The sequence below is a fragment of the Lemur catta genome, chromosome 1, assembly GCF_020740605.2.
Source record: "Lemur catta isolate mLemCat1 chromosome 1, mLemCat1.pri, whole genome shotgun sequence".
Classification (NCBI taxonomy): domain Eukaryota; kingdom Metazoa; phylum Chordata; class Mammalia; order Primates; family Lemuridae; genus Lemur; species Lemur catta.
In genome coordinates this window covers 96,761,928-96,789,140 of record NC_059128.1, presented here as the reverse complement: position 1 = coordinate 96,789,140, position 27,213 = coordinate 96,761,928, and the positions used below count along the sequence as shown (strand labels likewise).

General features: G+C 54.1%; 1 protein-coding gene across 1 annotated transcript in view; it reads right to left on the bottom strand.

Annotated features, from left to right (window-relative positions):
* Positions 1-252: 252 nt before the first annotated feature.
* The window catches only part of SMAD6 (SMAD family member 6), a 73,766-nt gene continuing 46,805 nt past the window's right edge, over positions 253-27,213 (bottom strand). Inside the window, exon 4 of the mRNA XM_045541534.1 lies at positions 253-1,280. Within this exon, the coding sequence (XP_045397490.1) occupies positions 739-1,280 (542 nt within the window). The 3' untranslated portion in view covers positions 253-738. The remainder of the gene's footprint in view (positions 1,281-27,213) is intronic.

The following is a 27,213-nucleotide window of genomic DNA, read 5'->3' as shown; positions in this document are numbered from 1 at the left end:
CCTGTGTATCCTCCCTTTCCCCCCACCCCGTCCCTCTCCAGTGGACACACCACAGCCGTGAGCAGGAAAGAACAACAGAACCTTCTCTGATTTACTTAAAAGTAAACGTGTCCTTCCTTTCTTTTCAATTTGTTCCCTCTACGCTTCATCTAGTGAAAGACTGAAGTCAAGTTTCAGGGTGCCTGATGGGTCAGAAACCCACTGAAGCCCTACATGTCCCTCTTTGTAAAAAGAAGACAGTTTAAAAACAACTATAATGCGAATACTTTATTATCAACGAGTGACTGGTATTAGCTTTTTGTCTGGGCATTAATATTTCAAAAACCATACACCAAACCCAGGCTTTTCCACCTAGCTCTGCTGTATCATTTTCTTAAAAAAACCATAACAAAAACAAAAAAACATAAAGAAGAGAGAAAGGAGGAAAAGAAAAGAAAATATATCTGTATTGAAAGAATTATAAGCCAAAGTGCGTCTTTCTTGTTTTTGTCCATATACACACATTGCACCATACATAAATAATTACATTGTAAAAATGACTCCATAATTACAAGTATAATATATATTTCCATATAATATATAAAACTTTATATTAAATCTAGGTAGATGATATTTGGGGGGTTTCGTCCGTGGGGCTATGTCTCTGGGCCTCGGCCCCTCGAGGTGAGCAGGTGACAGCGGCTGCGGCCTCCCCGCTCGCCCGCCCCTCCGCCGGGGCCTTCGCCTCCGCGCCCACCGCTATCTGTGGTTGTTGAGGAGGATCTCGAGCCAGCAGGGGCAGGAGGTGATGAACTGCCGGGAGTAGCAGGGCCCCCAGCCCTTGGCGAAGCTGATGCGGACGCTGTTGGGGTCGTAGGGGCCGTCGGCGGCGTCGGGCTCGGGCCCCTGCTGCAGCAGCCCCGAGCGCTCGAAGTCGAACACCTTGATGGAGTAGCCGGGCGGCACCTTGCGCACGACCAGGGCGCGGCCGCCGGGCGCGTCCAGCGTGGGCGAGTTGACGAAGATGGGGTGCTCCCCGCGGTTGTAGGCCCACACGCCGTCGGGCTCCTTGCTGAGCAGGATGCCGAAGCCTATCTTGCTGCGCGTTCGCCGCACCGACTCGCTGCGCTGCTCCAGGTTGAGCTGGCCCAGGCAGAAGCCGCTGCCCTGAGGTAGGTCGTAGAAGATGCTGACGGCCTGGTCGTACACCGCGTAGAGGCGGCCCACACGCGTCCGGTGCTCCCAGTACGCCACGCTGCACCAGTGGCTCGGCTTGGTGGCGTCCGGAGACATGCTGGCGTCTGCGGGGCAAGCACAGGGAGCAGCCGGGTTATTCAGGGTGGGGAGGTGGGTGGCACAGGGGCACACAGGTGGGCAGCGCTGTCCGGGCAGAAGGAGCTGGGTGAGGTTTCTAGCAGTCAACGGTCATGTGAGCACCTACTGTGTGCCCGGTTGCTCTCCAGAAATTTAGCACACCACAGGATGTCTCTCTCACACACACACAACCTCACGCAAAAGAGAAAACAGGTTATGAACCCACAGCGTGCAAGCCAGGGCACCTGCTGTGTGCTCAGTGCTGTGGCTGCAGACAGGAACCACACCCCGCTCCTGCCCACAGCATTTGATACTTGTGCAGGAGAGACAGAAAACACCGTGCACACCCAGTGTGCCAGGCACCGAGCACTGTGCTTCCCACGCTACACACCGGACCCCACTCGGTCCTCACGGTCACTCTAGGAGGCCACCTTCTCATCCTGCAGATGAGCGGCTGCACAGCTGTTGAGTGGCCTGCCAGGATCCGAACCCATTAGTCAAACCTCGACCTGACAGAGGAGGGTTAAACTATTAGGGAGTCCAAGTCTCCACTCAGGGGGGGACTCCAGCACGGGAAAGTGGGGTGGGGGTGGGGGAAGGTGGCCCCCAGGATCCCTTCCAGCACAGAGCTGTGGGATTCCTGCACTGGCCTTGTTTGTTATAAATACAGTCTTGGTCTTCACTGCCCCTCACTCCCCAGCCCCGGCCCCGGCCTGAGTTGGCTTTCTTGGCCAGAAATGCAGGTCTGCACCGGAACTGCAGCCACCTGTGCATGGCGGAGGGTCCCTGAGAGCCAAAGAAAATCGCTCCTCAAGGGCTCTGGAGCTTGCAAGCTCTCTGGGGTGTGTGCTGCTCCTCTCTGGGCCTCAGTTTCCCCACTGTATAGCAAAGGGGTGGCCCGGGTGTCACTGAAACCCCTTCCCACTCCAACCTGGGGCATCTCTGAGTGTCTGGAGGAGTTTAACAATTTCTGAGAGCAAAACGAAGATGAAACTGAGGCCGAGGCCCCCTGTGCCCACTGCCCTTGCATGTGGCCAGCTTCTCAGACTCTGAAGACTTCTGACATCTGATCAGAAGTCTGAGAAGTGACATGATTGCCACACCTGCTTCCACATAGGTCCCTGGCCAGGGCCTGTGCAGAGGAAGACGTCCTGCATGAGGCCCGACAACGAAGCAAAGCCCTTTATGGCTCAGCTTCTCCGAGAGAAACTGATCAAAGTCCGGCCAAACCTAGGGGAGACACACTTCTAACGACTTCATCTGGGAGCTTGAGTGAGGCCAGCTCTGTCTGCCTTCATCCCAGCCCTGCCTAGAAGCCCCAGAGGAACAGGGTGACAGGGCCCCTGATGTCCTCTTACACACTGGGAAGCCTGCCGAGCCACCTAGCAGGCCACTGCCTGCCCGAGGGGGCCTTGGGCTGGGCACAGGCCCCATGAGCGTGCCCCTCGCCCTCTGCCTGGCACTGAGGTCCTCACGCCAGCCCAGAACTCGGATCATTTTCCTCACAGTCTCCATCTAGGCCCCCGATGATCCCAACTGATGGTCAGGAGGGAGGAGGAAGAGGCCCTCCTTCCTGCCCTGGGCTGACCCACCCTGTAGCCAGCAGGCAGAGAGACAGCTCAAGCCCATGGCAGGTGATGCAGGCACCAGGTCAGTGCCGGCAAGTGGGCAGCAGAAACAGCCAGACTCTGAGCTCCAACACGCCACCCCATTGTCCCTCTCCCCACCCATCCATCTGGCACAGGTCAGAAAAGCAGCACCATGCCAGCCTGGCCCCGAAACTCCAGCACCAACACTGCTCACCCATCAGTAAGAATTCCATGAACGCGCCAGGCACAGCGAGGTGGGGAAGCGAAGAAGTGGTGCTGGAACACGCTGGGAGCTGGGAGGGGCGAAGGCATCACTGAATGCCTTCTGCAAGCTGGGCGCCTCCTCCATTAGCACCCCATTTTACAGGAAACCAGGGCCCAGGATACACCCCAGTGAATGCCGGCCGGCCCCAGCTCTTTTCCATGCTCCAGGCAGAGTTCTGGGCAGGCCCCTCCCTAAAACCTGTGCACTGAGCAGTGTCCCTGCTTCTCCAAGCTGTGCTTTCCCTGCCTGAAACCACGGCTGCCATCGTGGTCTGTGGGTCCTAGCGGTGCCTCCCCACAAGCTGCGGAGTCGCCCGCGCCACCCCTGTTGGAGTCACTTCACTAGCTGGCTGAGGAAGGGGTGACTCCTGTCCCCCTTTACAGGTAAGGCTCTAAGAGAGCCGCCTAGCCATGAAGGGGCAGCTCTGGCCACTCCACGGTCAAAGGCAAGGAAGCAGTTCAGCCGGCAGTGTGTGTGCCTGGGAGGTCACGGGACCTGGAGGGTGGGGTACTTTCTCTTTCCTAGCTTCCAAAAAGCTTCTCAATTCAAGGCCAGGTGGGACTTTCCATCCGCCTCCTCTCAGTTCCCCCGACCCCAGCCAAGCCGAATGCCCCCTCTCCTGTACCTGGAGACCCATGCCCACAGCCTGGCCGCAGTGCCCGGCACAGGGCTAGTCCTCTGTGATGGGGGATGAACTCCACAGAGCCGCCCTAGAGCCCAGCCTGCCCCAGCCATCTGGCTTAGGGACACCCAGGGCCCGGGCCGGGCCCCATCCCCTGCAGCTTCTTTGGTTGCGTAGACTGGGTGACACCTCCTCAGGCCTGGGCTCCTGGTCAAGTCTCCCAAATTCCAGGAGATAGACTGCCACCTCTGGGAAGCCCTCTCTGACCTCCCCCTCCTGGGGTGCCTTAACTGCAGCCCCTCCTGTGTCTGTGCTGCTGGCCAGTGCCCCCCCCCAGAGGTCTCCACTCTCTGAGCAGGAAGAGGTGGGTCTCAGTCTGCCCCGAGGCTGCAAACATCCCCAGGACTCTCCCACTCGGAACACGGGAAAAGGGAAGGAGGGAGGGAATAAAATCTATCGCAAGTATCTGCACACTGCCCTCCACCCCCATTGGGGTCTGCCAGCAGGTGGGCCAATGGCCTCTGGCCTGAGGGCGGTGGGCAGGGACTCAGGTCTCATGTCTGATCCTCGGGGTGAGCCGCCTGCTCTCAGCCTCCCCATCCCCAGCCACTCTCGGTCCTGGGGTTCCAAAGCTTGAAGGTCCCCTGACACCATCTCATCCAGTGAGACCCAACACTGAGGCTCCACAAACCAACACAGCTTTTAACAGGGGTGCTGGGATGACGCAGGGTTACCACCCCTCTCCTTTGTCAGGTACCAGTTTATTTTCTACCTTATTTGTTTCTTTCTTTCACCGTGGACCAGTGAAAACACAGTCCCAAGATTGGCCTGCAGGACCCGCTAATGGAGTCCAAGAACCTTGTGCCCCAAAGATGGCGTCCCAGGGCTGTGTGGAGTGACTTGTCCAAGGAGGCGGCAGAGCTAAGGACAGAACTGCAGAGCCTGGGACCCTTGCTGCATGATCCAAGAGGTGTCAGAGTGAGACAGACCTAAAGCTGCCACCACGGACTGGATGTATGGCCACAGACACACTGCTGAATGTCCCCAAGCCTCAGTCTCTTTTTTTTGTAAAATGAATTGGTTAGTAATTGAGTGCCTTGCTCACACAGTCCATCTTTGGATTTTCTGGAAATTTCAGCAGCAAATCAATTGGTTGCAGAAAGAAGCAGCTGCCTTGTTCACTGGCTGCAGTGCTGTCCTTACCCTTCAAAGGCCAGGGATCCTTAGGGATGTGGGGGTCATGGCCCAGGGCCACCACAGTGGGTGACAATGCCTTCGCAAACTGTAAAGCACTCTACAAATGTTACGAGTTAGCTCCTCGCCTGGCACCTGTGGTGAAAGAGGTGCTCAGTGAGTAAAGGAAGAATGAAATGACGAGTATCTTACTGTCTAGAACAAAGACAAGCCCTGCTGCAGCTACCTTCGCACACACATGTGTAGGCAGACTCTATGTGGCATGTCCGACACAAGCTGACACGCTTTCTGTGACACCGTGAGAAGGCAGGTGCCCCCTAACCTGTGGTCCCCTCTGCACGTCCCACGCTGCACAGCCCCCACTCTCCCTGACACCTCACAGCCACAGGCTGGACTGCCACTCAGGGTGCGAGAGGACGGTCTCTTGCAGAAGGATCTTTTTCTCCTCGTGGCTCCAAGGCTGTGGTCCTGCCATCTCCCACAGCCATCAGCCTAATTAGGAACCAGCTCTTTAATTGCAAATAAATACCGGGGAGTCAGACCCGAGTGAACAACATCAAAGATGACCGAGCTGTGACCGAAACTCCCGCTCACTGCCCCCTGCTCAGGGCCTGGCCTAGTTCCCAGCCAGAGCCTGGGTCCCGCTGGGAGCATTCCAGGGGGAGGGCAAGAGGTGCTGTGTCTGGGGTGGATCTGGTAGAGCAGCACTAGCCCAGGAGACGGGAGTCCTCCCTCCTGGCCCCGATCCAGCAGGTCATCTCCCTTCTCTGGCCTCAGTCTTCCCATCTGAACAATGAGATCATTACTTTCCCCAGCTCTAAATTCCTGTGATGTAGTGAATGCTCCTGGCAGCTCTGGTCAAAATCACCCAAACCGGGAAACCAGCTCAGTTGTCCACCAGCAGGAGAAAGGATAAACAAACACTAGGCACATCCACCCAGTGGAACACCACTCATCGACAGAGTGGAGCACACTTCTGAATCTCAAACGCACCCTGCTGAGAGCAGCCAGGCACGGAAGAAGATACGCTGTTTGTTTCCATGGATGTGAAATTCTCTGATAGAAATCAGAACAGAGATTACCTCTGGGAGTGGGATGGCTGGGAAGGGGCACGAGGGAACTTTCCAGGCTGATGGAAATGTTTGATATCTTGATTGGAACAATGCTAACGAGGGTGTATGTGCTGTCCAAAGTCACAACCCATACACTTAAGAGCTGTGCATTTCATGGTAGGTATGATATCTTTGAAAAAATTAAAAAGAAGAAAGGGGCAATGTCCTGTGACTGTCCTAGAGTGGCCTCAGCAGGGCTCCGCAGTGGCCTGGGGGACAGCCCCTGTTCCCTCCTGGTGGTGCCCACATTCCTGCCACCAGAGGGTGGTGGCTGCTTGCACAGGGCAGGAGGCGACTGGCCCCAACAATAGGCCTTCTCCCCAGCACAGAAGCCAGCACTCCGATGGCTGGCATTCCTTCCTCTTGGCCTCTCTGCCCAGGGGTGGGTGCTGCAAGCCCAACGTGTAATTTTGTGGGGGTGCTGGGGCACTGAGGGGGCCAACTGCAGTCTGGGGGAGGTGGGGAGAGCAGAAATCCCAAGAAAAGCCTTTAGCTTCTTCGAATCAGCAGTTTTCTGTCAAAACAAAGGGCAGGGACGTTCCTGTGTGCTCCCCCGTGGGCTGCGTGCTCCAAAAGCCTGTGCACGCACTGCAGCTTGTTTTCCTCCTGCTTCCCCCTGTCCTTTTGGCCAAACTGCCCTGGACTGGGCCATCCCGTGAAGGAACCAGCGTTGTGCTCAGATTAGACCTGAAGGCTCAGAGCATCCGCAGAAGGCCCAGCCGAGGGCCGTGCTCCTCCACGTTCCAGGTCTTCACTGCAGCTGCACACCCACCTGGGCCACAGCAACTCCCTGCCTCTCCTGGGGCTGCACGGACAGGGCCTGCCCAGCCACAGGTCAATGCACCTGAAACAAGGGCAGACAGGCCCAGGCCGCCCCCCCCCCACCCCGCCGAGAGCTGAGAAGGGAGACTTGAAGTCTCAGAGGCCCCACGAGGTTAAGTGACTAGCCTAGGGTCACCCAACAAGTTGGTGGCAGAGCTAGACAGGAGCCTGGGGCTGGCTTTTCCAATCTCCTTTTTCACAGGGCTGCACTGGGGCCTCCTGCCCTCCTGGAAAACTCCTTTATTCTGTCCCATGTCATGCCTGTGGCTTCAAGTTCCCGTCCAACCGGCAGCGTTTCATCTGTGGCTCCCAGGCCTGGGAGTAATTACGTGGCCCTGCATCTGGTTAACCTAACACCCCTTTTAAAGCCTTGTTTGCCCATTAGATAAGTAGTTTTTGTTATCAAACTTAGAGGGAAAAAAGGAGTTTCCACTTAACCCTCCTTTGTCGTTTTAAGCTGCAGAAATGGCTTCAGGTTTTGCAGCAAGTCTAGAGATGCAGCATTAATTAGAGGCCCTTTTTTTCCTTTGTTAAGGGAGGGGAACACCAGTCCCTTATCCACTGGGCTCCGGCAGTAAAAGCAGAGAAGGAATGTGCACAGGGCCATGTTAATGGTCAACAGCTTAGAATGAGCCTCTCTGCTGAACGCTTGTTCCAAAAGCCAGCCCAGCTGACAGGAGTTTCCTCTTATTTGCTCCTACCCCCCTCCCTGCCCCCCACCTCACTCCAGCACCTTTGGCTCCTAGAGGAAGCCAGGCTTCCAAGAGGAAGTTCCTAATCGGTCATTACATCACGGGCGGTCTGGCCACCACCGCAGCCTGCCTGCACAGGGCCCACCTCGGGGGCTGTTTCAGCCGCTGGTCTCTGGGCCCAGGACTATGCTGGCCACCACCCTCCAGACAGCACTCAGCTGGTCTGCTGGGGTGTGTGTGTGTGTATGGGGGGGTGATCCCCAAGATAGGGAGAGCGATGGGAGCCAGAAGGGAGAATGACAGCAAGAAGAGGAGGGAGGCTGGGGAATATGCAGTCCATATGGCCAAGGTGCAAAAACTGAGGCCCCAAGAGGTAAAGTGACTTGCCAAGGTCACCGTGGAAACAGTGATATGGCTGGGACCAGTTGGGTGTCTCCGCCCAGGACTGGGTTAAAAGCATAAGCTGCTTGCATATGAACCCCAGCTCTGCCACTGTGCAGCTGCGAAATCTTGGGCAAGTGACTTCACCCCACTGGGCCTCAGTTTCCTAACCTGGAACATGGCGATGCAATCAGTGGTTATTTCATCGGGGTGTTGGGATTCATTTCAAGTGTGTCAAATAATGCCTGGCTCAAAATAAGCATTCATAAATTAACAAACAATATTATTACCACCATGCCCCCTTATCTGCATATATTATTTATATTAGTTATATAAGAGAGAGTGACTCAGCTGGAAAAGTTCTAAGGGTATTTGTGTTAGGTAATGACACCCGCAAAGATAAGATGTGCCAACGGAGTTGAGAATGAAGGGGAAATAATCACAGTAATGATGATATAAGAAACCAGCCCATATTTAAGAAATCTTTACCAAATGCCAGGCAGAGTATGAAGCACTTTAAATGCACTACCCCAACATATGTAAATCCCATTTTAAGATGAGAGGGCTGAGGCCTGAAAGGCAGGTAGCATGCCCAAAGTCATCAGCTAGGAAGTTGCAAAACTGGGATTTGAGCTCTCGTCTACCTAGGCTTAGAGACAGGAGACACTGCATTACTCCTGTGGTTGCAACCTCCGGCTGCAAAATCCAGAGGACGACAGGGTCACGGCACAGGGGCCATGCTATCATAATCCAGCCACGTCCACACCTTGCCGTCATGTGGGGGCTCTGCAAAGACTGAACATTAAAAGGGTCCTCAGATGTGGCAATGCTAATGCTGCTGCCCCACCGCATGCTGTCTACCTTGCTGGCGGGGGAGTGGGCTTTGCAAGTATCGTCTCCCTACAGCTATTGCCCCTGTGCCCCCCTGCAAACACACGGACTTTTGGGTTTTTCAGTACCATTTCTCCCTCACACAATACTCTCTCCAAAATACAAAGCTGACCATTTTCTAGATGTGCTGGCACAATGAACACTGATCTTGGGAAAGGGCTGCTAACCCTGGCTGAGTCCCCAGAGGGTGGGAGTGCTCTGTGCTCTGCATTCATTACCCCCTTCAATCCTGCAAGTCTAGGCGGTAGGATCAGCCCTCTTCTCACCACAGATCCCAAGGCAGGAGGCCTGACCCCGAGCCCAGCCTCTTCTCCAAAGGCTGGGCCCTTCGTGCTGCCTTATCCGCTCGCCCTGGTCTCTGGGGTGGTCCACAGAGCCCCCGCCCCAGGAGCTGGGCTGTACCTGGCCTTCTCGAGGGCGAGGGCCCAAGGGGTCTGCAGAAGGGCCTCTCTTTCCGCCTCGGCGCCCTGACCACAGCCTGCTCGGCTCTCCTGTCTCTGGTGGAACAAAGTGGCGGCCAGGGCCAAGATGGGTAAGGTCTCGCTTCTTTTATCTTGTGCAGTCTTCAAACAAATCCTGAAAAGATGAACTCATCCTGCAACGCTGACACGAAACAAGTTTTTGCCCAGGCTCTCACACACAGGCCTGCCCGGTGTGTCCTCCGTGGATGGCTTCCCCGGGAGCTGTTAGGCCCACGCAGGGGGACAGACCAGAGGATGAAACCTGGCACCCCGCCCCTGCCAGCATCCCGCCACCTGCCTCCCACCCGCAGCTCCTCCATCCTGCCCCGCCCCAGACATGGCCTCCCCCTGGCCCCCCAAGAGACTGTTCGGGTTCCCTGGCTTTTCTCCCAGCACCCAGGGCTCTGTGGGATAAGCCCCCTTCTTCACAGCCGGCAGCTACAACTTGGAAGAGCCACACTGGGGCTGGCATCAGAGCCATCTCCTCCCTCAGAGGGCCGATCCACCAGACACCAGAAAGGGTAGTGCTACCCTCCTCCAGGAAACCCCAACAACCTAAGCCTGAAACGAAAAAGACCACCTAGGAAGCAAGGCACGGACCCCTCAGGCCCCTGGGGAGGAAATGAGCCCAGGAGGGGGACTCCGGTTCCCCACATCCTGGGAGGGGAGGACAGTGAAGAGGGGGAGACGGAGCAAGATAAGCAGCTTATAAAATCTGCGTTTTGAGAAGGAACCAGTTTCTGCAACAAAAGCCTCTGAACTTTGCTCCCATTCCAAGTCCTCTTTTATTTTATCACAAAGTCAGACTCTGGAGTATGTTTGTTTGCTTTCTTACTCAGAGACCACCTGGGGCGGGAAAGCCTTGCTTTTATTGCCCCTGGAAGGATTCTAAAATAACACTATTTGTGTGAGATAATGAAGCTGGGTACTTTGGTCCCCAAGAAAGAGGTGGCAGTTGTGAGAAGAGAAAGGGGCCCCCAAATCCTCCTGGCCTGCAGGTGTGCCCTGCCTATGGCCGAACTGCCAAACTCACACACAGATCAGGACCCTCGCTGGTCTTATGTCAGGCTGAGCCTGGGTTCTCGTCTCAGGCCTTAAGTGCCCCAGTCCACCAGCGGAACCCAACCCTGACTTGTCCAGGGAGTCTGAGAACCAGAGAGCAAAATCGGCCTTTTGGGGGTTCAGGTAGGGACAGCCTGGACGTGAATTAGAGGTGCAGGGAGGCCGGTTTGTGGCAGATGGCGGGCGGTGCGCTTCGAGGAAGCCCATCTCCATGGGCACATTCCCCATCCTGAAGGTTCCCGGAGCTAGGAGAACTTGGGGCGCCTTCATTTTTCTTTTATTTCCCAAATACAATTTGTGTTTGAATGGCAAACCTCCTGCCTCAGACTTCTACTTGGACCCAATATAAAGCCATGAAAGCAAAGTAACTAAAAACTGTGCGCAGCAGGTGCCCATACCGGGGCAGACACATCCGGAGGGTAACCAGGTGAGGCACCTGCCCGGCCTCCTCAAATCCCTGGCCTTGTGTCTTGCCACCGGGGCTGCTTCGCTCCCTGTGCTTGCAACACCCCATTCAGTGTGGACTTGCCCTTCCCTCTCTCTCTTCATCTGGAAGGCTCCCCGAGACCACAGGTAACGGAGCGGCGAACTGGTGCGAATCCTAACACCTATGTTACTGCGGACATCTGTGAGTACCAGGACCCGCTACATAACTTTGGGGGCCCAGAGCAAAATGAAAATGCAGGGTCTCTTGCTCAAAAATCATTAAGAATTTCAAGATGATAACAACAGAGCATTAAATTAAGCGGAGAGCCCTTCTGAGCAAGAGCCCTGGGCAGCGGCACACACCGCACGCCCACGAAGCCCACCGTGCTGGGTGCTGGGGTCCTCTGTGAGATTGCCTCACTCTAAGGGGTGGAGGGGCTTTAGAGGAGGGTCTCAGAACAGTAACTGCCACTCAAGGATTGTGAGTTTCCTTCCCCCTTCCCCAACGTTTGTCAGAACCTTGCTTGACCCATCCAGACCCCAATCACCTCCTTTGGGTCTAAACCACACACCTCTCCTCTGAGACCCTCTAATTTATGCCATCAATGGAAGGGGTGTGTCTCCAGCCTACTCACCTACCGACAGGCTCACCTGGGATTGGGCTGGCCTCGCTGCTCCTCTCCTCCCCGGGGACCCGGTACTGTGCGGCCTAAAGGGGCGCTCTCAGCAATGGGGGGCTGAAGGGAATTTTACATTCAAGGCCTGGAAGGGCTCTAGGGAAATCACCCGTCTCCTCCCCTACACCGCCTTACCCCTGGGTTTGAACAAGGCACAGCAGCAATTATGTTCCCATTTAACAGATGATACCACTGACACTCAGAGGCCAGAACGTTAGGCAGCAGAGGAGAAACACTGTCCCCACCTGTGACCCTCAGGACGCAGCCCAGCTAATGGAATGCTAAATGAGCTCGCTATGTGTAAGGCTTGTTTAGTGGCGCATAAAAAAAAAATTTTTGCCTAAAGCCTACAGTCATCTTGTCTGGCAATGGAAGTGGATTTAATTTCTCTGGCTTGCTAAGGCTATGAGGGTAAAGGGATCAGGGAACATGACTTTGAACAGAAAAGCCAGAATGAGGTGAGGGAGCTGGTTTTCTTATTTGCAAAGCTCTCAAATACGAGCCTCATCTAACACCAGCCTGTTGTTATTTACCAACTAGACAGTAGTATCATGCAACCCTGGCCAGTCAAATATACCTGCCTTGATTTACACTAAAGATGGAGCTTGGGATAATCACTCCAAAATTAAAGTACCAGAGGTGGAGCATTAGATAATAATTCTTGCATTAAATCCTTTCCTTTAAAATATCCTTTTATAACACAAAGATACACAATCCACGCCTCTTTGTTGAATGCAAAGGCCTATATGCTGGATTTTCTTAAAGTGAAGGTTGCCCGGATCACTCTTGTATGTTTCTGGAACAAACAAGAGTGCTTTATAATAAGCAAAAAGCTAATATTGACTGGAGAGATCATTAATCCACAATTAAACACTAATATTTGCTGTAGAGAATGCAGTAACATGAGATTTAAACGTTCCCTACAAAAATGTTGCAAAATGACCTGCTGGCTTAGAAGAAGCTCACAGCTCTGCCGTGGCCACCGTCTACGCTTTGTGGCTGTGCTACTGTGCAGGCAGGTTGGGGCTGCTTGGCGCCGTCCATGCCTAAGCTCCCAAGAGCTCTTTCTGCTGGAAAGAGCTGGCTTGTTTGATTGGGGTCAGGGAGTGCAGAGGCGGGAGGGGGACAACAAGTGTGTCCATTCGACCAGGCCCCACAGAGACCCTGGGCCCCACGCCTCAACCCCAAGTCCAGGACTGGTTTCCGAGGCAGGAGGCCAAGCTTGGTTCTCACAGCCCCTACTGCCAGGCCAAGAAGGTGGCTCTATCCCCATTGATGCTGTTTTTCACTGTGGAGGGTTTTCCAATTCTGCAAGCCCGTTCATAAATGACCCCATTTTAGGTTATAGAATATAAAGCTCAGAGAGGTTTGGTGATTGCCCTGCGGTCCACAAGGTTAATGACGGAGCAGGGGATGCTCCTCTCGCTGCCACCGCCTTCCACCAAGCATCCTGGGAAGGTGGTGAACCATTGTCTCACAACAGTTTCATGTTTCTCAGAGTAATTCTTTAGCTTGTGTCTGGATGCACACAGCACACACTGCGTGACTAGAACCAATGCAGCAATAACGCGAGGACATTGGTCATAACTGTCAACCCTGCTCCTATTTGGTCTTCTGTTCCCAAGGCTGACTTTTCAGCTAAGAGGGTCATGCCTTGTTTCCCATGCTCCAGTTCATAATCCCAGATTTCTTCTAGAAAAGACAAAAGGCCCAGAAAGACATCTGGGCTGAACCTGACTGATGGCAAGGCCCAAATGCCTTCTAGAACTGTCTCCCCCTCTAGAGGGCTGTTTGCAGCCCCAGGGACCTGTGTAGTAGACAGGTGGGAGGAAGGGGGACCTTTCCTGAATCTTGGGAAAGCCTAAAGGGGCTCTTGCAGGGCCTACCCTAGCTAGCAGCACACACCTGACATGCAAGGACCCAGCAAATGTCAGCAGAGAGTTGCTAAGTAATGATGCTGCTAGACTGCTGGAGGTACCCTTTGTCATCGCTGGGTCGGGTTATTATCTCCAGCTGTCCTATGGGAATCCAGTACCTACTGAGTACCCACTGTCCACATGTCCCATCTCATTTAATGCTGAGAACAATCCCAGGAGGCAGGTATAATTTTACAGAGGATGCTCAGAGAGGTTAAGCCCCTGCCTAAGGTCACACAGCAAATAAGCCAGAATCCAAACCCAAGGCAGCCCGACTCCACTGCCACTCCTCCTTCCCTTCCTCTTCCCAGAGTGCATCCTGGAAGGTGCTCATATTCTAACCTGTACCTAGTTCCAATCGGCAGTCAGCACAGTCCCGCTCCCTGAGGTCTCCCACTGGTGTGACCTGCGCCAGCCTCCGCCTCCTCCATGAGGCTGGCGCCTGCCCTGCTGCCCCCCCTTCCCCATGGGCACAAATGGCCCTGCAGGCCGCCAGCGTCTGCATTCCTAGAGCACATGCCCAAGTCGGGCCCACTAAGGAGGATCCTGAGTAATTCAGCCCATAAATCATGGCCATTGTGAATTTCCCTTTTAGCCACAGGCGAAGTCAAACTTTTCCTTCCCCCACTGTAGTTAACCACCCTTTGTTCACTGTATCTCTCTCTCAGCTCCGCTTGGCTGGGGGCCAGGTCTCAATTATTAATTAATCTGGGAGGCGCAGGTTGCATTCCTGGCCACCTAACCACTTCCTCCTCAGTGGGGAATTCGCAGGCCAGGCCCTTCTAGTTATAGCAAGCATCTCACAACATCCCAGCCCTGTCTTGTGGCCACTGCTGCAAGAAAGGACGTCAAAAACCAGAGTTAAAAATAACAGCAGAAAACCCAAATACCCAGAAGCCTCCTTTCCCAACTCCAACCCACAGCGCCAAGCCGACCTGCACGTGGGCCCCCATCATCGTAACGCCACAGTGCGCCTTGGTTTCGTCCGTGCGATTGGGAAATGTTCCCCCGCCATGCAAGGTGCTGTCCGTGTGTCTGTGCACAGGAAGCGGGTAATCGATGAGCCCCCCGCTCTGGCAATCTCACCAGCCAGAAAGGGAGACACAAGACCGAAGGCTCAGAAACAGTCCTGAGGCTTCTGACTTCGTTCATTCGCTTTGTCCTCACCGGGTGAAGCAAAGTGTCAAGCAGCTGGGTGACAGGAGAGCAGCAGAGGTGAGAGCTGTGATTCAGGCTTATTAAAGTCACCAAAGCATCTTCAGGGGTGTCAAGGAACAGGGTGGAAGTGTGAGCCCTCTTGGCCTGGGTGAAGTCTTTGGGAAGCTTTTGCATGGAGGAACACCCCAAGAAACAAGGTGACCAACCTTGGTGTGAAATGTAGCCCTATGATGATAAAATCCAATGGTGAAGTTGGAGCACAGTATCTCTAATTCCTAAATGTAATAAAGGTCTTTCCCTCCTTTATGTTACAAAGTAGAGTGGGCACTTCGTGTCAGCAGTAGTGCTGAATGGTTCTTGCTAGCTGGAAGGAAGTCAAATGTAAGCCGTGAGACCAGAAAAGGACAAAAATGATAGAAGCAACATATCGAGTCATAGGCTGGGATAAACATTTGTTACTGCTGGTAATTGCCATAAATATCCTTTTGGTCTTCCTCCCCTAGCCCATACACACCCACAGTATCTCAACCTTACCCAGAGTGTCCATGAGCCAGTCAACGGTGACCACCGAGGACGTAACACCTTAGGGTACAGTCTAGGAAAGTTCTGACCCTCAGGCTTTATCTACTCCATGTTATATCTGCTTTTGATGTGATAAGACAGATGGTTTGACCCCAAATCTTCACTGACTATTGCTACTCTGGGAAGGAAGGGACACTTTTGTCTTTTGGCTTCCCTTATCCTACGCACTGAGGCTTTTGGATAAAGCATGCATACTGCCAAGATAAATTATTGTGCACATACAATAAAGAGCCATTAATTAGGACTCATAAATCCGGAGTTTGTAATAATTCCAAAAGCAGCTGGGCCAAAGTTTAAAAAAAAAAGTTTTGATAAACAAATGCAAAAATATAAATAAGGTTCAGGAGAACTGTTTATCCTACTCGCACTGTATAAACAACTGGCATACCAATTACACATCGCTCTTATCTGTTGGCTAAAGCAGATCTCTGAATGACCTCTAACAGGAAACATTATCCGGTTAGCATCATAGTCTGCGGTATTTGGAAATCACAAAACCTGCTTTCTTAGACCCATCACCCACCCCCCAGTCAGCCTGAATTAGTTTAGTAAAGCGCCCCCTGAGTTGTCAGTGGTCTCTTGCTGTGATCTGGACAGGAAGTCCCTTGGACGGCCGGACCTCCCCTCGGCCTGACTCTGGTAGCCAGTGGCCGCCTGGGAGGGAGCGGCAGCCTTGGCCTTGGCATGCCAACATGCCACCCAGTTATCTCTGTGCCCATCTTAAAGCAGCAGCACTTCCTAGGGCACTGGGCCAGGGGACCCTGCCAACTCCGGCATCTCCACGGGAGAGCTGGCAGGGACGCCCCACCCCTGTGTGGAAACCCCTCAGGCGTCAAGCTCAATAGGTGAACCAAGGACAGTCTGTGGCTTCCTCGGTGATTTGCAAATTAGCCAGGCCCCAGGTTTCCCCTGGGGGTAAGTACAGGTGGTCAACAGTAACGCAGGTGAGGGGCCCACAGATAAGCGAGGAGGTGTGAGGTGGCGGGCGCAGGCCCCGGGTGACCCGTGAAGCCAAGAGGGTGCGTCGGTCCTGGCCCGAGAGGGACAGACTGCAAGGCCCCAGAGAGATGGGCAGAGGGCCAAGCTGGAAATACCGAGGGCCGCTCCAGCTCGGAGGAGACGGCCCTGCCAAGTCGGGGAGGTGGCACTGACGGGGGAATGGCAGGTTCCGGCCGGGCCGGTCCCCAAGGGCACCAAGTCAGGAGCAACCGCCTGTGTCTCTGGGCACGTGGGGGCTGGAGCCTTGCCAGAAGACCCAGAGCCGCCAGTCTCCCCAGGGTGCCCCTGTCCTGGCGCTACCCGCTGCCCGCCTTGGACCCGTGAGGAATGTAGAGCCCCTCTGAGTGGTGCGCTGACCTTGGGCAGAGTGTCAGGCCCAGCCTCCAGGCCAGAAGATTGCTCTTCTCCCCCCACTTTCTGTCTCCTGGCTGCGGAGGTGCTCACTGGGCCCACCGCCCACGGGGAGGGGACCCTGCCGCTACTTCCCTCGCGGGCATTTTGGACACCTTCTGGCTCACCAAGACCCTGACTGCATCCACTGGGTGAAAGAACCAACTCAGAAGGAGATCCCAAGGCTGGCAGGGGTCTCTCTGCTGTGTCCCCCAGGAAGGACACATCCTTTGGGGCAGGGAAGCCAGGTGTATTGGTGGACTCCTCGTCCTCCCTCCCCTACCATCTCCTCTGCACCTTCCCCTTGGACTTGAAGAACTGCTATCAGGTTAGACCCACAAAACACGAGGTTGGAGCGGCCACAATGCACGCATCCTGCCACCGGATGGACATCTGCCACAGATGCCATGGGCTCTGCAGTCGGCCCTTCATCAGCCATGCAGTCTGATCAGAAGACTTTATCTTTAAATTCGAAATCCGAGCATCCACTTGCTTCAACCCTCTCCCTGCTCAGGGCATGTACTCTGAAACAGGCAGACCGACTCACATATTTGTATAGACCCACCAAGAACCACCTCCTCACGCATCCTCCTCGCTGGAGTCCGACCACTTCTGCCTTCCCGAAGCGCCCCTCTCTGACCACTTGCTCCCACCCGCCAGGGACAGCCGCCTGCCAGGCCTTGCCCACACGGAGCTCCACCCAGAAACCCTGGAAGCAAATTCCCTAAGGGGAAAGAGTGGGTAGGATGTTTTCAAGAACCACTCATTGTGGGTTTGGGTTCCAGCCAACAGAAGTCCCACTGAGATGCGAGAAGGGCATTTGCTCGGGAGGCTGGGCTCCTCTCGCTGGCTCTCGAGGCGCTTACTGTGTGCGGGGACACACCTGCACGGGCGCACCGGAGGGGTTCGTGGTGCTGTGCCGAGGGGGGCTTGGAGCCTGGAGTGAGGAGAAGGCAACTCGAGTGTCAGGGAAATCGGGGAGACCCTTGTTTCTGCAAACATCACTCCTGGTCAGTTCCAGGTTACTGAGTGGGATACACACGCATTATTCCTTCCCTCCCTCAGACTGGAAGAACAGTGCTCACCCGCCAGCCTGACTGTGAGCCCCGGGAAAGCCCCACAGCTGTGAGCCCTGAGGGTCACCGTGTCACTGGGGGAGCCCACCCACCTCCCCAGTGGGGCATGCGATTGTCTTGAGATGAGGGGACCCTGCCACTCTCGGATTGGCAGCAGCTCTGCACACCGTAGGGTGCTGTGGAATATACCATCCAAGGGCAATGTCAGGCTCACCTCACAGAGAAATTTGGAGGAAGTTCGGGGAAGGTTCTCGGGAATGTCAGGGCCAGAGAGCATTCAGCCCGACCTCCTCCCTTTATAGAAGAGGAAACTGAGGCTCAGAGAGCAGAAATCACTTGCCCAAGGTCACCCAGGTGGGTGGGGCCTTGCAGCCAGGGCCCCTGTCTCTGAGGAAGGACCCTCATCCTAGACACCACCAGGCCGCAGGAGCTGGGACATATGATGCCATGAGTCCAGCCCACATGAATTATTTTTGCAAAATGGTCTGTTTGTTTGTTCTTGTGGGTAGCAGGGAGAGAGTCCTTCCTCGCATCGCTGTCGGAACAACTCCCTGCCTGTGCCTGAGAAGTGACCCGCCCCGGCTGGCCGGCACCACCACCGACGCTCAGGCAAAGGATGTGCGTTGCAAAAATGGGGCAAAGTTTCCTATTCTGAAGATAACATTGTAAGACACAGGAAGTCTGCAAGCAGAGCCTGCGTTTCCAGAAAGCCTCTGCACACCCGTTCGCAACCACGTCCATTGTAAGGGGTTTCTAGAGATTCCGAGGCTGGGGGAGGGGCGGGAGACAGAGGGGTGAGAGTCAAGAGAGAGCCTTTCCCAGCTTCCAGGCTCGCTGGGCCTCCCGGGAATGCAGAGCCCTCTGCGAGTCCCAGCTACTGTGACAGAAAAAGAAAAGGGTTAAAAGAGCCAGCGCTTCTCCTACTTTGGGCCCTTGTGTCCAGATTCCCAGGCCCCGCCCCTGGAGATTCTGATTCATGGGTCCTGGGTGGAGCCCGGGAATCTATGTTTTTAACAAGATTTAGGAGGCCCCTTTTCTGGCTCTGACATGTCACGATCCCTTGGGAGGAGGGCTCAACGGCCTGGCATGGTGGTGGGAGATCTGGCTTCCTCCAGGGAGGAATGACAGGGGCAGGAAGGAGACCAAACCAAATCCACTTCCTAGCATTGGATGGACGTGGTTGGTCCCAGCGCCAGGCCCTGGAGACTCGCCGGGAAGGCGACACTCTGGAGCCACCGCGGACAGCCCTGACTCAGTGTGTCTGGGTGTGTTTGAGGACAGGCCCTTGAGATGGCATACGCCTCCCTGTGGGATTTGGAATCAAGGACCTCAGTTCAAATCCCAGCTCTGCCCCTTCCTAGCTGTGTGTCTGGTCCCCAAGGTCCCCATCTGTGACATGAGATCAAGACGCATGACAATGAATCGCTGGAAGAGGACTCATGCCAGGCACACCTAGTTCCCGCAACAACCCTATGGTGCAGATATTGCGAACAGTCCCTTTTCAATGATGAGGACAGTTTACAGAGGAGGAAACTGAGGCTTCCTGACCCATCCATGGTCACCCACTGGTGAAGGGGCGGTGCTGGGGTTCACGAACATCCAGTCTGACCACTCCTCTCCAGCGGCATCAGCTGGCAGGGAGGCCCGCTCCCCACCGGGCTGCCTGCCGCCCCCTTCCCCCAATGCCACAGGCACTACCTAGTGCCTGTGACAGTGCTCTCACGGGGTGCCAGGAGACAGGACATGTCTCTGCTTGAGAAGCTCCAAGTCTGATGGGAAGAAAGAGCATCATAAATGAGGGGTGGTGAGGCAAGGCACAGAGGGACATCCTTCCCATCTAGGGGAGGAGGACAGCTCGCACCAGGGACTGACAGGCGGAGTGTGATGGTGGAGGGGTGTGAGGGTAGGCAGGGACAAGGCTGGCAGAATCCCGTTCTACCAGACCACCGAACCGCACAGGGGCCAGTGAATGAGAGTCTGCAGAGGCCGCTGGGACCAGACAACCCGACACTCCTGTTGTGAGCACAGGGAGCCAAGGCAAGGTGCTGGGCAAGGAGCATCACGATAAACCACTTCCCCACCGTTTCATGGTGCACACCCAACACAGCACTGGCTCACGAAAGGTGGGGACCCTGCCTCACGCTTCCTCTGGCTCCCACCTGGTGCCAACAACTGGATGTGATTAACACTGGAAGACAGGTGGGCTCTGTAAGTGCACACTCCAGGACTGTATGAAGCTCCCGACACTGAAGGTATACAGCTTTCTTCCCTGGTCTTTGTCAAGGCCATACAGAGGTTAGACAGGCTACTCTAGTTTAAAAACTCCAAGGAGTGAATGAAGACCCAGCATAGCCCAGTGGGACAAGCATCTATAAATATATGCATATGCAGATCATTAAGTTTGCTGTGTTATTCATGATTTTTTTTTTCCTCTCTGTCTCTCTCTACTGGGTCTGTCAACCTCTGAAAGCACTGTTACACAGCCCCACTTTTCTGGGCGTTTATCAAACTTTCTTTTTACTTCTATCCATTTTTGATTTAGATATTCCAAAGCTGTGCTGTCCAGTATACACAGATCCTTGATTATTTTATCTTAGTGATCCTTTTAAGCTTCCATCTCTGTAAGGGGTCAGCGAAAGGCAAATTTGGTCTGCCATTTGCTTTTGTAAATAAAGCTTTATTGGAATGCAGTTGTGCTCATTTTTTTTTTTAACGTATTGTCTATGGATGCTTTCGTGCTACAATGGTAGAGTTGAATAGTTACAACAGACACCATATGGCCTGCCAAGCTAAAATGTTTACTATCTGGCCCTGTCAAAAAAAGTTTGTCCCTGATCTATATAAAATATGCTTCTTTGTTTCTTCTAATGCTTTTTTGCCTAGAATTATATTACCTCATATTAATGTTGCTGCACTTGCTTTGTGTATCTTTTTTTCCTATTCCCTCTAGTTTTAACCTTCCTACATAATTTTGTTTAGGTGCGTCTCTTCTAGATTAGCATGGACCTGCATTTATAAAAACACCATCTGAGAGCTTTTATCTTTTAATAGATTATTTTAACACATTCATATTTATTGTCAGCAGTGTTTGGACCTGCCATACCATTAGGTTTTTGAAATTTACCATCTTTTGTTGTTGTTTTCATCTTGCCAAGTTTTAGAGGAGTCAACTCCCAGGAGAAAAGTGGGATGGGAAAGAAAGGGAGACTTCTGCTTTATCAGTCTGTTTTTCATTTTATATAAAGAGAATATAACTATATTACTTGTGTTATCACATATCACTTCATATTTAATCATAAAAAGAGAACTTTTCAGAACCAAGAGTCATGAGTATACAAGGATTTCTGCGATGAATTCTTGGGTCAACAAAAGTTCCAGTCACACTTTCCTTCCCGTTGCCGTCGCCCTCAGACACAGAGACAACAACTTTCTGTAAGTGGAGGAGACGTGAAGTTTGCTTCAAGGAGGGCCCCATAAGCCACCCCGGTCCCACTGACAGCAGCCGCAGGCTATCCCTCCCCGGACCCACCAGCGCGTCACAACCACGTCTGCCCAGAGCCCGGTCCCCAGTGCCCAGGCCCACGGCATTTGCGTCCCGCCCGCTGCTCTGTTGTCCTGCCAGCACTTTCTTCGCAGCTCGCGGACATTCCAGAGTCCAGGGTGTGTGTGCAGAATGCAGCGCCCAGGGCAGGCCCCGCCGGCCCCCTCTGAGCACTGAACTGCTGCCACCCGGCCTCTCCCGGCTGGCCCCACCCTCAGAATCTCCTTCAGCCCTCTCCAGAGTGTCACAACCAGGCAGGACCTCCAAGAGACAAGGCCCAGGAGGGGCCAGAATCCAGGCAGACCAGCCCCAGCCTGGGGAGTCGGGTACAGACCCAGCCCGAGGAGTCCTGTTGGACGCTCCTCGGGAGCCACCCCGGGTCGGGCTCCGCGCCTGGCAGGTCCCACTCGATCTCTGGGCCTCTGCTTGCTCCCCTGGGCTAAATGATGCAGGTCCCCTCTCTCCCGAGATCACGAGAGCCTCTGCCATTCCAGGTGACTCCTTATTAAGCAAAGGTGGCCGGAGGAGGTCTCCAGTCGAAAGGGATGGGGCATTTCCTACTATGCCTGACACGGGCCCTGGGCACCCCCAGACACCAGGCCCCCCTCTTCAGAGAAGGCCCAGGGTGCACACCACGCCTCTACCCGTGCCCTATCCCTGGGCTCCAAGTTGACGGTTTGTGAGGATTTTAAAAAACCATGCCCTGAACACCTGCTGTGCTTCAAGTGTCCCACCTCAGCCCCTTCCATGGGATCCTTACGACAGTACCAGGAGACAGGGACTGTCGCCTACACTGGACAGATGGGGAAACTGAGGCTCGGGGAGATTAAGCAATATATTCAGGATGCAAGAGCTAGTAGGAACACAAACCACTCCCCCTCCAAGTATTAGGACCCCATTGGGGTTTTTCCCCTTATACTACAACTGCCCCAGGTACACAAGAATCAGAACTTCCCTCCCAGCACTTGAGGGCTGGCAAAGCTCCCTGCAGAGGCGAAGGAAGGTCTCTTTCTAGGGAGGAGAAACAGTCAAAACAGCCACAAAGCAAGCGTCCCCCCAGCCCCCATCTCACCTCTGTCTGGGGAATGCAGCTTATGCTTCCGATCAGTCTGCTCCTGTGTGACTTTAGGCAAGTTACTTCCCCACTCTGGGCCTCGGTTTCCTCAAACCAAAGGGGACGGACCATGAGAAACTTGGTGTCCCTTCTGGCTCCGTCGGTCCAATTCCACCGGTTACTAAACCGGACTGAATCTCCACTGGAAGATTCCTCCATGGGTATGGGACCCTCCCCTTTGTGGGATGTGGGAGAGGGGAGGGCAGACACAGCGATGGAAAACAAATATTTTCAAGGGATGGGAGTAAACACCAATGTTGGCATGGCAGAGCCAGTGGAGTTGCTGAACTAGAATCCTGAAACCGTTAAAAATAGGAAAAGAAACGGTACAGTTCACATATTTTGCAAAGCTAAGTTAAATCAACATCTGCAAAAAATATCCCCGTTAAATGGAATAGCAGGATTTCATTAAGTAAATTGCAAGTTGGCAAAAATTCTGAAAGAAAGGGGAAAAGCCACGGGCTGGCCTGTAATTTAAACCTTATTTTAACCGTGACAGCATGACTGCAAAGGGCTCCATTTCCAAACGAAAGGAAAAAAAATAAAATAAAACCTAAAAAAATTTTTTTAAAAAAAAGGGCCTCCTGCACTCCCAGGCACCCCCTCCCCCCAGCTTCCACGGACCCACAATATTTTCAGTAATTATAATGTTACCTAGTTTTCCCATGGATACAACAAATGAGGGGCAGAGAGAAGGGGGAGGTGTGGGGAAGAGGGAGGAAAAAGTGAACACACAGACAAAGTCACCATTGTCACCTCTAATTAGGTTGTTTTTTTTTTTTTAAACCAAAATGGCTTGAAGCATAGAACTCTGGGAATCTTTTCCTTCCTGCAGGAGGCCTTTCTGTTTAACCCCACTGTGGGTTCCCCTGGCTGGAAGCCCCGTACGAAGGTGGGGCCAAGCGCAGCTCAGCCAGGGGAGGGAGAGACTGCCCCCCTCACTAGCTGGGATGACCCCGCCGCTCACCTCGGGCGGGCTCCTCCCACCCTGAGCCTCAGGTCCTCATCCCTAAAATGGAGTGACAACAGCAGCCGCTGCCCAGACCCTGGAGTGCCAGCAGAGCAGTGGAGAGGCAGCTGGGAAAGCATCTTGTAAAACACAGAGTGCCCACAAAGCCCAGGGACCAACCGGGGTCTCTTCCACCAGGAACCCAGGTGAGCAGATGCCTGTAGTGCTGACGTCATGGCCTCGCAAGCAACTGCAGACACAGCCTTCCACACTCGAGAGCCTGCCCTACATCTTCTAACGAGCACCCCATCTCTCCTTACAGCCGAAATCCAGGGCTCCCTGTATCAATCCCGGGAGTGTCATCATCCAAGGATGGCTCAATACCTAGAATGTTCTTGTCAAAAAAGAAACTGGAGCAGAAGGGATCATCTACTTGGTTCTTAAAAATTTGTTTTCTTTCTCTTTTTAAATTTGTTTTCTTATTTAGCACGCACCTCTCTCCCTCATAAAGAATCTCACTGTTAATCACATCATCTAAAATAGATACAAGTAAAGCTAGCCCATCCCTCATGCTTTGTAGTAGTGCCTGAAAGAGTTTGAAAACCACAGATCCAAGTTGTCTCCTCTCCTAGTACAAATGGGGAAACTGAGGCCCAGCAAGGGGGAGTGGTTTGTTGGTTTCGAGGTGGGGTGGGGATTCTGGGAAGCGGGGCCCTGTATTCACATTGATGGGGACTGTGAGTCCATGAGGGCCTGCCTGGCACTGTCCTGTGAGCAAACAGAAATTTCTGCCAGATCCCCAGGTTGGTGGTGACTCCTGAACATTGGAGTGACCCTTTGAGCTGGGCGATGACCTCTGCTCCTCCCTGAGACCCTTATGAAGCCTCTGAAGGATAAAGAACACTGGAACCAATAATTGGCTTCTTTCTGCACACAATTGATCTGTTGCCAGAGTTTCCAGAAAAAACAAAGATAGACTGTATTAGTGCACAGTAATTTACAGGCCCAGAGAGGGAAAGGTGCTTGCCTGAGGCCACACAGCAACTGAGCAGCAGAGGAGGGATTATAGATAAGAATAAAGCAGCCTATCCCTTAGCCCCTATTGGAGTCTTAGCTCCTTGGCGTGGAGAGACACACAGAACCCCAGCACCCCCAGACCGGAGAGCCTCCCCTCACCTGGTTCCCCTTTGCTACCTCTGCCAGGAGCCACAGAGACTCATCCTGCCCTTTGCACTGTGTCTGAAATGGACTTCCAGCTCCTACACTCTTACCTAAAGTTGACGTGTGCCTTTTCTCTGAGCCTCAGTGAACCCACCTGAAAAATGAGGATTGTAACTAATGATACCCCCCACCTCTGGATGGTTATAAAGACTCTGCGAGATGCTCTATGTAAAATGCCCAATCTGTGCTGAGCAGGCCCTGGTTCTGCACAGTAGGGCCAGCACAGAAGGCACTCAGAGAAATCACTAAACGGTACGAAAATGACAGCAAATGAATCCCACCCACCTGGTGGTATCAATGCTGAGGAACAGAAATAAAATGGGCACGTGCACGTACTGAGCCCCTACCAAGAACCCTGCACACGAGGGATCTGGGTGAACCGTGTGTGTCCTTGTGAACAGCTGCCTGGAAGCAGCAAGCACACTGCGAAGTGCGGTCCAGTCTTTCCCCAGCACAGGGAGAACCTGCCCATTCCCCAGCAGTGCCCGGCCCAGCTCGGACCCTTCTGCAAGTGTGCATCTTGGCTTGGTTAAGGGAGAGCATGAGCAAGAGGTCAGTCCACTTGGTAAGAGTGGCAGAGGCTGAGGGAGTCGGCAGAACACAAGAGTCAGATGGGGAGAGACGGGAGGGATGAGAAATGCCCCCTTGTCTCCGAGGACCAGGTAACAAGAGCATCCATTTATGAAGCACTTACTATGTGTGTACTATGAACTCATTCCCCTGAGGTGGGACGTTTACAGAGGAGGACAAACGAGCCCACGACCACCCACCTACATGTCACTCACGTAGGGGCTGAACCCAGAACCTGAGCTCCCAGGCGCCCCACGGGCTGCCTTTCGGGGCCCTCGATGGCGAGGGCAGCAGCGCCAGGAAGCTGGCGGGGAAGTCAGGCCTGAGTCACCCAGCGGGAGCGCCCACGAGCCAGCCCCAGGACCCAGATGTCCTGGCTCCCTGTCGGCAGCGCCTTCCCTCAGCAAGATTCTATCCCTACAAATCTCCAAACCAGTGATGAAACCCTGCAGAAGAGGAGAAAAAAAAAATTTTTTTTTAAGTTTCCTCTTCCAGTTCAGTGAGGATCTCTGGGGTGGGGAGGCCCGAGGTGTGCACAGTGGGGAGCAAGTCCTGGATCCGGTTACCCACCTCGCAAGTTCTGTGCGTCCCTAATACCGTGTGACTTTGGGCAAGTCGCTTCCCTTCTCGAGCCTTGGTTCCCATCTGTGGAATGGACACTTGAGCTGAGTGACCCCTGGTGTCTCAGGCCCATGAAGCAGGGCCCTTCACAAAGGTTGCCGGGGGGTTGGCAGAGGAGCAGGTACCCCGAGACCAGCATGGCCACTCTGGCTTGTCCAGTGCACGTCGAAGGCCACTCAAGGGATCAAGGCAGGAGGCAGGGACAGGAGATGTGCCCAGAGCAGCGGTGCTGAGTGTTAAGGGAACAAGGAGGAGGCACGGGGGCTCCTTGGAGGTGGCCCGATTCACAGAAGACCCTATCTGCCTGGATCCCCACAGCTGGTGACACAAGGTGGGCACCGCGATCCCCACCGCTCCCTGGCACACCCTCTTACAGGACACCTCAGCCTCATCACCCTCCCCAGACCCCAAAAGTGCTGTGAAGGGCTGGTCAGGCTAAGGGCCCTCGTGGGAGATGCATGGGAGGCCGCAGACAAGAGGAAGGAAGACGAGGGGCTTGAAACCTGGCCTGTGGGACCTCAGACAAGCGATCTCCCCTCTCTGGGGTCCACTGATCTCACTTGCAGAATGGCAACAATGAAACAACATTCCCAGGGTTGTCTGTCATGAGAATTCAACAAGCCAGTGCACTGAAAGCACGCAGCACATGGTATGCCTTTGGCAAATGCCACCACTGTCCCCCGCGCCCTCTCCCTGGGTGCCCCTCGCTGTCCTCTGTGCCCAGGACAACCGTCGCCTCCTCCATGAGCCTTCCCACGCTCACCCAGGCAACCCCCGCGAGGTTCCCACAGCAAACTGCTCAGATCTATACGAGACCTTTCTGTATGTATCTTTAAATCAGGAGTCTGCTTCCACGAACCTGGGAGCACTTCAAGAGCAGAGGCGAGAGCCGTGGATAACGCGGGGCCATCACCCCAGTGCAAGAACTCAAAGCACCGCCTCACCTCGAACCTGTGTCTCCGGAGACCAGCCCGGGGCGCTCTCCCCAGAGGCTCTACCCCAGCGAGGTCTGCGGTCCGTCAGACAGCGGGGAGGGCCCCTCAGAGCCAAAGCTCCTAGCAGTGGCCCCGGCCGTCCTGACACAGTGGAGCGGACGGCAGAGGGAGCGTGTCCTGGGAGTCTCAGGACCTGGACAAGCTTCCTGCGCCTCAGTGGCTCCAGCTCAGAAACGGACAATGCCCACTTGTTGTCCCCCAATGGCTTTCCTGAGGAGCAAGGGAAAAGCTGCGTTGTAAACAGCTGCAAAAAAGAAGGTGCCATTAAACGTACGGGATTTTTATTATGTTTATAAACAACTATAATAAAACATACTTTACATAGCAGCTTCCTACGGAAGGAGTAGGAGGAAAAGCAAGCTGGCTCCAGGGCCCGACTCCAGTTCTGATTGTCACTAAGTCACTGTGTGACCTGGAGAAGTCACCGGTGTCTCTGGGACTGTTTCCTCTTTTCAACAAAACTAAGGTTTGGTCTGGCCAGTTGCCAAAGGCCCTCCAGCTCCGGCCTCCCACGCCACACTTGGCACCGTACGGGTGCTTGGGGTACAGGGCAGACGACTCGGGTTCTACCGCGTCTCAGCTTCTGGCACGATG